The sequence below is a fragment of the Sinocyclocheilus grahami genome, unplaced genomic scaffold (genome assembly GCF_001515645.1).
Source record: "Sinocyclocheilus grahami isolate Dianchi unplaced genomic scaffold, SAMN03320097.WGS_v1.1 scaffold200.1, whole genome shotgun sequence".
Taxonomy (NCBI): Eukaryota; Metazoa; Chordata; class Actinopteri; order Cypriniformes; family Cyprinidae; genus Sinocyclocheilus; species Sinocyclocheilus grahami.
This window is the reverse complement of record NW_015505379.1, coordinates 377,919-388,643: the sequence shown is the minus strand read 5'-3', so window position 1 is coordinate 388,643 and position 10,725 is coordinate 377,919. Positions and strand designations below refer to the sequence as shown.

The window sequence follows — 10,725 nt, the reverse complement described above, 5'->3', positions numbered from 1 at the left end:
TCATGGTATACTCACTAAATTAAGTAGTTTAATCCATTTGTATTCTAGTTTTTTACAATTCCCTAACAATAAAGTAGGTCATACCAGTGACTTCAACTAAAAGCTTCATATGAAATCATGAGATAAATGAGAAAATGTCTGATAACTGAAAAGAGACAGTGGACTTCACATGGGCCTTTTTTTTCATAGATCTTCAGGAAATGGGAGGAAGGAAGTCAAGTGATGTCATCAGTGTGATTTTTATTTCAAAATAAATTATTTTTGTTAAACGGTAACACCAGTGACACAACTCCAGGGGACCACTACTTTCATTATATATTTTATAATATTTATTTGGCATTTTGTTTTTTTATGTCATTTACATCATATATTTGATAGTTATGAATACATCATTGTATTTTAAATTGTAGAAAAACCTGTTTTTGACCTCAAAATAAAGCACTTTTCCTCTGTACATGGCTGTGGGGACTAGCAGTTTTGTGGTGCTTGGAATTTTTTTATAATTAATTTAAAATAAATATTGCCACATTGCTCAAGAGGGTGTAATTGTTCAAATAACACATTGTTTTATTTTAAAATATAAAACAATTGTAACACTAAATTGTTTTTCAAGTGTAATATTTCTGTAAAGGCTAGGGACAGAAAAGTGGACGTTTCCATAGAATGACCCTGAAGTCATCCAAATCTTACAGAGCTTTACAGGATGTCCCCTGTTTCATTTTTGGTTGTTTTGTTTTGTAAGTAACATGTTAACTTTTTTAAAAGCAATTACAAGCATTTCAGTGCTTGGTCTTTTGTTTTGTTTTGAAACTTTGGATTAGTCTGTCGTAATTATAATTAAAGTGTAATTAAAAACAATTTGATGTCCTCAAAAAAGTGACAAAAATGTCTTAGATATGAAACCGTTAATAGCATAGTGAATTTATCGGTTTTTGTCTATTATGTAATATATGATATTTTTCATATTTGATTGGTTTAGTGTCTTTCCAGACACTGTAGTGGCTGTAATTGTCAAATATCTGTATGTACTGTCTCAGAGGCATTTACTGGTGAATGTGTAGCTAAAATTAAGTTGGTTTCAATGGAAAAAATTAATTCAGGTTTGAAAACACTTGATATAAATAAAACCCTCCTAACAACTCTAAAATAGTTATTACATTAAGATCAACTGTGATGGTAGACAGCTGAGGGATGTAGAATTCTATTAGGACCAGTCTAAATTATGTCATTGATGCATTCTAGCAGAGTTTTTATTTTATTGATATTTTGTGCATTATTTGTAGCTACTTTTTTATTGTATGGTGATGTTAATTTTATAGATAACAACCATAATTGTACAAAGAATTTACTGCAGTTGATTTGGTTCAAGTAACTGTCATAAACATACCTTTCATGCGCTTAGGGAAAAATAGCCATTGTAAAAGTGAAAATCAATTCCAGGTGGTTTAAAAAGATTTTTAAAAATGACACAGTCCCTTATTTTGATAGCTTGGTGTATGTGCATATGTGAAAATGCTGTGGCAATAATAATGTAGTCAGGGATTTTCAGTCCTCTCTCTCACCTGCTGCTGCTCTGCGAACAGCCTGCAGTGAAGACACACAGTTAGATGATGTGAAGAGCGTGATGAATATGACAGATCAAGAGCTGCTGTGCTGTGTGTGTATATATGAGAGACGGAGAGAATGAATCCTCTCATCACTGCACCTTTCCCTCTGCTAATGTTCATGTGTATGTCAGGCAGAGTCAGAGAGAAAGAAAGAGTTGAGAGCACAGGAGATTGAGCAGGTCTCCGGTGATTGGTCTGAATCAGAGGCCTGCGGTAGGCATGTGGAATGTGTGATCACTTATAGCAGAGGGGATAATTTACAGCCTTTCTGAGTGTGTGACAGCCATGCTTGTATGTGTCCATCCATATTTAACAGTATCTTTGTTTTTTCCATGACAACAGATATCTGTTTAATAACAATATTATCAAAATGATAGCAACAGTATACTATAATAGACCAAACACCAGTATGTAAAAGAAAAGAAAATTTGAGTAAATAAGTCAAAAAGTATGCATATACTAATGTCTGATATGATGTCCAATTTAAAACATTCTAATATGCTGATTTGGTTCTCAAGAAACATTTCTTATTATCAGTGTTAAAAACAGTTGTGCTGCTTAATTTTGGAGAAGCCATGATAAAAAAAATTCAGGATTCTTTGATGAAAGAAAAAGTTCAAAAGATCTGCATTTATTTGAAATAGAAACCTTTTGTTAAATTTCTTTACTCTTAGTTTTGATCCGTTTATGTGTCCTTGCTTAATAGAAGGATTAACTTATTAAAGAAAAAAAAACATACATTTGAACACTTGTTAAATAATGTTGAACCACAACCAAACAATGGGAAGATTTAGTCACATTTTATACATTGATCAGTAATGTTGGGATTAAAGTTATATCATATTTCTGGAGTTATATGCACCCTGATAATCCACTTATACTGTAATAGCTTGAAGCTCATATTAACTGTCTGGGTTTGGGGATTTAAACAGGTTCTCTGCCATTCATCTTTGGATATGTCCTGTTATATTCTGATATATGTTTATAATGCTTTCTTTGATGATCATAATCCAAAATTTGTCAGCTTGTCAGCAGAGGAGCTCTTCATGGGTCATTTATTCATATACTATAACATGCAGAAATGCAGAGCGTACTAACATTATTTCTTCTTTCTCAACCATCATTCGCTTTTATTGTGCTATATTTTTATGGGGGCTTCGGGGCAAAATACCAAGTGCTCATAAGTGCACTTAAACTTGATTAAAGCTGTGTTATGATTCAGAGGGTTTTTATGTCGTGTTCTCTACACAGAGCAGGGGATATATTATATTATATCATATCATATCATATCATATTTTATTATTATATATTGTATATTATACTAATATGATGTTATATAGTATATATATATATATATATATATTAAAACATATTTAAATAAAACATACTGTAATCTACACTACTATTCAAAAGTTTGGGGTCAGTAAGATTTTTTTTGAAGAAGAAGAAATTAATAATGTTTTAAACAAGGTTGCATTAAAAATTTATCAAACGTGGCAGTAAAGACATTTATAATGTTACAAATATATCTATTTCAAATAAATGCATTTCTTTTGAAATTTTGTTCATCAAACAATCCTTAAAAATACTACAACTGTTTTCAACATCAATAATAATGAGCATATTAGAATGATTTCTGACGGATCATGTGACACTGAAGACTGGAGTAATGGCTGCTGAAAATTCAGCTTTACCATCACAGGAATTATATTAGTAAAATAGAAGACATTTAATTCAATATCATTTCAATACAATTTTTCACAATATTTACTGTATGTGTGATCAAATAAATGCAGTCATTTGTCAACATTTACTGAGCCCAAACTAGTGTCATTTAAATGTTACAAATATTTAATCTAGTTTCAAATATACCAAAAGTTTTTACAGAGAGTTTAAACTCTACTGTGCATGAGAGAATGTGTTTTGTCTGTGTGCTCTGACCTGTTGATCTCATTCCCAGAGATGGACACTCGAGTTAGTGACTCAGACTCGAGTCGCATTTTTATAGACTTCAGACTTGACTCAGACTCGACCTGAAATGACTCCAGACTTGACTCGACTCGAGGAAAAGGACTCGTGAATATTTTAAAAGCAACTCTAGTCTTAATCCTTATATAACTGATATTCAAAAGGTGGACCGCATCCACACCTCGGCATCCATTCGGACTGTGAGCCGTAACAGCAGCACTATTTTAAGTGACCAGCACGTCGAAACAGCGGAGCGGATCACATAACAAGTGCTCAGGGTCGTTTATGGTAGATATCTTTCAGCGCTATAGGCTACTCTAGTATTTTTATCTAAAGCCAAACGTGCTTTATTCAAGCCCTTTCAGCTCTGTGCTTTCTCTCTCTCTCCGGACGCACACCGGCAGATGAGACGGTTATTTTAACAACAGAAACACGGAGAGCTGCAAAATTATAGATTACTTTCACTAAAACACAGCAGAAAAAAAACAATGCTGCAAACATAGTTCTTTTTCTTACTATCTATGTATCTATCCATAACCTGTTCAAACCAGATGTGGCACGACGTTTCTGATCTACATTTAGCATTATTAATCTGTAGGCTAAGAACATTTCAAAAGAATCATGTAATTATAATTGGGAAATGTTGTTAGACGGCTAGGATAGAACTTAAACTTTGAAACTGCTGACTATCTTTTTTTCTGCTCAAGATGAGAAAGGTTCGAATTATTGTAGACATTTTTAGTAGATAATGCTTTTAAGTAAAATATTAAAATAGTATAGATTTCAGGAGGAAAAGCCTGAACAGAAACAGTTTTTTTTGTCACATGGCCTTGCATGTATCTAAATGTAAAAATACAATATGTATAATTTTTTTTTTTTTTTTTTTTTGTCCGGACCTCTGTTTGGAAGAAAATATAGAGGCCGTGCCTCTTGTAACTTTAATTGAATACCCCTGACTTGTATCAAAAATAAATAATTTATTTGTATGGTTTTGTAATATCTGTGTCACATATTTCCTTATGTGTCATGGTAGATAGGACTCTTATTATAGAATTTGATTACAGAAAAACTGTTTTGAACATGGTAATGGATTAAAACATATAAGTGACAGACTGGATGTACATTAACCTTACATCTTAACACCTCTTTAAAAAAAAAAAAGCATATCATTGATCATATATTTTGTCTATAGCCTATAAAATAGCTTCGTAAATTGGAAGATTTCAATACATGAGGATTCTGAATGGGATTGACTTGAGACTAGATTCAGACTGGTGACCAAAGACTCGAGACTTGACTCAGACTCCAAGTTAAAGACTTGTAAACATCTCTGCTCATTCCTAAAAATGTTCATGATATGCAACTGTGAATTCAACTAATATCAGGCATTAGAGACAAAGTGGCTCACCTTAACCATAAATGATCTTGGACTTCACTTGTGTGTGTGTGTGTGTGTGAAATGTTTTTCCTCAAGCACTGGTTCAGTGATGTGTGTAGAATGCTATATGTGTCTGTCATGTTGCCTGGACACGAAAACAGACAGATTATTCCTCTGAGTGTGTGGCAGTAGGTGCCGCAGGCGAGAGATTGTGCCTCGTTTCATGCTGTCGCTCTGGAGGTCAGGTGGCCCACGACTGTCACTCACCTCCTCTTATTCTCTCCTCCCCTCTGGAACTCTCTTCTCCTTTGCTTCACTCCTGCCTTTCTTCTTTCTCTCTTTCCTCAGTAATGCACTACAAATAAAACTCGATCTTTCCCATCAGCCCTGTGCTCCCTCTCAGCCTATTTCCTCCCTCTAAGAGAAAGAGAGATTGTGAAGATGTTATTTTAAGGTATTTACACTTAGCCTTTTCTCTTTTTTCTTTCTTATCCCACCCTTGTTCCCTTCACAAACTAACATTGAAAAGTTGTTTAAGTGAAGTTTTTTTTGCTGTCCTGGATGTGCAAAGTGTGTGTAGAGTGCTTCTCCGTTGTGAAGATGTTATTTTAAGGTATTTACACTTAGCCTTTTCTCTTTTTTCTTTCTTATCCCACCCTTGTTCCCTTCACAAACTAACATTGAAAAGTTGTTTAAGTGAAGTTTTTTTTTGCTGTCCTGGATGTGCAAAGTGTGTGTAGAGTGCTTCTCCATGGCTCATGTGCACACACTCTGCATGCAGGGGCATTGGTTAGAGCTTGGGGAGATAGAGAGGCAGAGACAAACAGAGATGAATGACACACACCCCTGCGGCTTCAATCTGAGAAATCAAGAGATGTGTGACATGTTTTGTGCCTGTGAGAGTGTAAAACATACAGTGTGTCTTTCCTGTGGGTTTGTGTGCTTGTGTTAATATATTTGAGTGTGTGTTTGTGCGTGTGCATGTGGGCATCAGGTAGTCACCGTTCATCCCCACAGTGAGGCTATAGCTCCACCGTTGGCATGGAGACGACTGCAGCAGCGCGTGAGGCTGCTGCCATGGCAACGTAGTATGCCAAGGTGGGGGGTCGAGAGCCACTGCTGTTCACTTTGTCCTCTCTTTTGTTTGCTTCATACATCTAGCTGTGTGTGCGCGAGATAGAAGGGGATGTGTGATAGTTTGTCGAAATTATTAACAGGCTGATCCTTGAGCTCTTTGTATTACCTTCCTCTATTTCACTTGTATTGTGAAGTGCCTTTTTCTAAATATGCTTTGGGTCCATGTTCAGGTTTGGCTTCACAAATATAGTAAACACTGTCAAAAACAGACATTTGAAGCAGTACTCAATGTTTAAAATGCTCATAAATCAGCTAAATCATGTTTAGCTAGTAAAATAATGTCAACAGGTTGTGTGAGGGTTACATTTTGGGGGGTAAGGGTTCATTTTGCGAGAAGGGCTGTAGTAAATCTCCAGCATGTGCTTTCAGATGGAGCAGCATTTACTACACAGAGACGTAGTTCACTGACAAGCTACTCAAAATCGGCAATGAATCGCCTGCGATTTTGAACGTGATTTTGTGTAGCTTGTCAGCCGCACAGCAGCGTTGTCGCACACAGTCTGCTAAACGCAGCTCACCTGTACAGCGCGAGAGAGATCGAAATGATGGAGGTGTGCGAAGTGAAAGTGCAGAAAGGCAGCGTCTACTTCGTGCACAACTTGAACAAACTACAACAGGTAAAGCTGTCAGTTGTGTGGATATTGGCAATATCGTTAACAATTCTAGTGTATAATCATTACTAATATGGCTTCTTCTTAACAAGATCTTAGTCTATGCTGTGTTCTGTTAATGCGTGAACTTCTTATTATCTGAAGCACATTTGCCGTCCAGTAATCGCAAAAAGCTTTGTACTTTGTTACTTTTTAAAAAACAAAGTATCAGCTTTAAAATTATTCCAAATTCATAACGAAATTCAAACAATAAATACAGTTTTGGCGCTCTTTAATGTGGCAGGCGCGATCGCTTTAGCGCCTCAGTTCAAGCAGCAAGTGAACCCATTTAATCTTTCTCTTTACTACTAGTAGCTACATAATAAACATGAATTAACATCAAAACACATGACAGTATGATTGAAATGTTCAAATGTAAAAAAAAATAAAAAAATAAAACACGTTTATTCTGTGGCACCTAAAATAATAATTTTGACGCCTAAGTTTTTTTCTTATAGGAGCCAATGGCTCCTTACTCAATTTTTTTGTCTGGAGCCCTGTATATACTGTATACATATATTCTTGATGTTCTTGATGTTGAATAAAGCAAATCTGCAGGACCGGGCAGTTTTAGCAATGTGGTCTGAGAAGGTCCGCTGATCATCAATCATAACTCCAAGGTTTCTGGCTGTTTTTGAAGGAGTTATGGTTGATGTGCCTAACTGGATGGTGAAATTGTGATGAAACGATGGGTTTGATGGAACCACAAGCAGTTCTGTCTTGGCAAGTTTGAGTTGAAGGTGATGGTCCTTCATCCAGCAAGAAATGTCTGTTAGACAAGCTGAGATACGAGCAGCTATCGTCGGATCATAAGGATGGAATGAGAGGTAGAGTTGAGTGTCATCAGCATAGCAGTTATATGACAAGCCATGTTTCTGAATGACAGAACCTAGTGATGCCATGTAGACAGATAAGAGAAGTGGTCCAAGAACTGAGCCCTGAGGCACCCCATTAGTTAGATGTTGTGACTTGGACACCTCACCTCTCCAAGATGGACCTATGGACCTATCTGAGAGATAAGAATATCTATATCTATATATATATATATATATATAGTGTGTGTGTGTGTATGTATGTATGTATGTGTATATATATTATAATAGTAATAATTAATAATAATTTCATGACCTGAATGTATTTCAGGGTTCTCACTTGTAATAAATCCAGTGAATTTACATGATATTTCCAGTCCTTTGTGATTATAAGATAAGGTTTTTTATTTTATATTTTATTTACAAATAGCAATTTCTACCCAATAAAATATTTTAGGGCCTCAGGTAACTAGAAAAATACTTCTCCTTATAGAAATTTCCATTACTTTTAACACTTGTGAAAATTCCCTCATATCAGGTTTCTGTGAGTACCCTAGTTCTTGAATAAAAATGGCAGTTGTTGAAAAAACTAATTAAAATAAGAAAAGTCTAGATTTTTAGCTGTTTTAGCTTATTTTTTATTTTAATTATTGTAATTAATTTTAATCATTTTTTGACCCCCTTGGAAGTGTTGTGAGGCCCTCTAGTGGGTCCCTGCCCATTGGTTGAGAACCAGTAGTCTATGAGATGTTTTTACAAATATATCTTCTAAACTGTGTGCATGTTTGTGCGTGTATTCAGGGGAACAGATTATGTGTTCCAGGCTCTGGAGGATAACCAGGTGACACTCTCTGTAATGAAAGCATCTCGTTTCGTCAAAGCATTTGAAAAGGAAGTTGACCACTGGGAACGTAGTCTGTCTCTGGTGCTGGAAGTCATTGAAATGATCCTCACTGTACAAAGACAATGGATGTATCTAGAGGTACGCACACACACAGCACTTCCTACGGTTTTATACAGCACATTACTCATCCAAATGCTTCTCTTATGCTTTAAAAGTCTACGGTTACATTTTCCAGGCATATGCTGTACACAACACACTCCTGACCTTCCTCACATCTGGCTCTTTCTTAATAAACCCCAGTCACAATCCACTGTGTTAGATCACAGAGGGGTCTGCTATCTACATGTGATGCACAAACTCACTGTAAAAGATTAGCGTCTCACAGACACACACATAGCGGAGTTCAGAGTCACACATCTGTTCTCTCGTAGCTGATGAGGAGAGTAAACAGTGGCTGTCAGCCTGGATTTCCTGTGTGTATGAGTGTTTGTAAACACACCTGTGATGGCTCCAACCAAGCACCAAACTGTTTTATTTTCCCTTCTGTGCTATTCTTCATTTGTGTCATCTGCTACCACATTCTGTGTTTTTTTCTTTGTTTAGAATATCTTTCTGGCAGATGATATATGTAAGCAGTTGGTTCGTGAAACGGCTGAATTTGATGACGTCAACTCCAGTTGGAAAATCATCATGGACCGACTCGACAAGGACAAAAATGCTCTCAGAGGAACACACCATCAAGGTAATGAAGGGATGGTGCTGGAATTCACCACCTTCAGTGTCTGTAAAAAAGCCTTTACTGGAGCAAGTCAGTTCACTTGGCAGCAATCTTGGCAACACCCCTGGGCAGATGGATGAAACGTGTCCAGGTCACATTTCAACAGAAAAAAAAATCTATTTTGCATTAAAAAACTGAGGTCTGTTAACTATTAAGATTTTTTGCATTGCAAATGTCAATGAAAGAAGCAATAAAGGACACATATATTATTTTTTATGTTGTCTCCGGTCTTCTAGAGAAGCTCTCAGAAATGAACACTAAGTTAGAAGAGATTCAGAAATCTCTGGACATGTACCTGGAGACCAAACGGCAAAGAATATGGGTGATGTTCTCCGCTTTCATGGCATGTTTGTGGCTGCCAAGTTTCAGCTATAGAAGCATGCAACATCCGGTAGGTGACGCTTGCTCACTCTCACTGGCTGTAGCGGCTATCACGTCAGAGGCAGTCCGATCAAGAGTCGTAAATATCAAAAAAAATTTCACAGTTTGATATTTACGATTTGAGTTTAGGGACGCTCCGTCTTGATCTGGAGCAGATAAATAATCGTAATGACCCCACACAATAGAGGATTTTTCGACAAGCCTCGAATCGGGCCACACCCCCCGATCGTTCTGGGATGCAAATCAGGCTTAAAGGGGTCATATGATGCGATTTCAGTTTTTCCTTTCTCTTTGGAGTGTTACAAGCTCTTGGTGCATAAAGAAGATCTGTAAAGTTGCAAAGACTAAAGTCTCAAATCCAAAGAGATATTCTTCATAAAAGTTAAGAGTCAACCACGCCTACCTAAAACGGCTCGTTCTAACACGCCCCCACATGTCTACGTTACGATGTGGGAAGATTTGCATAACTCCACCCAAATGTTCACGCAAAGAAAGTAGGCGTAACTTTTATTCTCGCAGTAGTATTGTTGTTGCCGCCACTGCCATGTCGGGAAGGTGCTGTGTGTTTCGTTGTGAAAGTGAAACTACTTTGTTTGGTCTTCCAAAAGAGGACGATATCCGCTTCGTCATGCCTGGAGCTGATCCGTGCTGGTCGCTGAGGAAATACATCAACTTCACGCTGTGGATCGCCGGATCGGCTTTCACCGTGGACGAAGCGGAGTCCATCCCGGGATCGTCACATGTGGTTGCCGCAAGCCCGCCGGACGCTCCTTCATCGAATCCGCCGGCTGCGCCATTCTCAAGCCCGCCTGTCTCTGCCCACTTAAGGCGGCCATGTGTTTCTTTGTTTGGCCTTCCAAAAGAGGACACGACTAGACATCAGTGGTTAAGCAGTATTTACAACACTGTTCCAGAACAGTTCAACCCAAATATTCAGATGTGTGCAGCGTATTTTATGGAGGACTGTTTCCTGATCCTGGTAGAGTAGACTATACAATGCCGGCTGTTCTGACTCACAGACTGTAAGTAAGTTTATATTTAACCCTCTGGGGTCTGAGGGTGTTTTGGGCCCTGGAGAAGTTTTGACATGTCCTGACATTTGTGCTTTTTTCAGTTGCTAATAAACATTTTAATGACTAAGTTTAGTAGCACCATAATCAGCACAAACTG

The 10,725-nt window shown here is 37.2% G+C and overlaps 1 protein-coding gene across 1 annotated transcript in view; it reads left to right on the top strand.

Annotated features, from left to right (window-relative positions):
• Positions 1-10,725, top strand: part of LOC107595322 (dynein heavy chain 2, axonemal) — a 165,735-nt gene that overhangs the window by 77,785 nt on the left and 77,225 nt on the right. Inside the window, 3 exon segments of the mRNA XM_016285691.1 lie at positions 8,354-8,534; positions 9,000-9,135; positions 9,399-9,496. Of these exon segments, the coding sequence (XP_016141177.1) occupies positions 8,354-8,534; positions 9,000-9,135; positions 9,399-9,496 (415 nt within the window).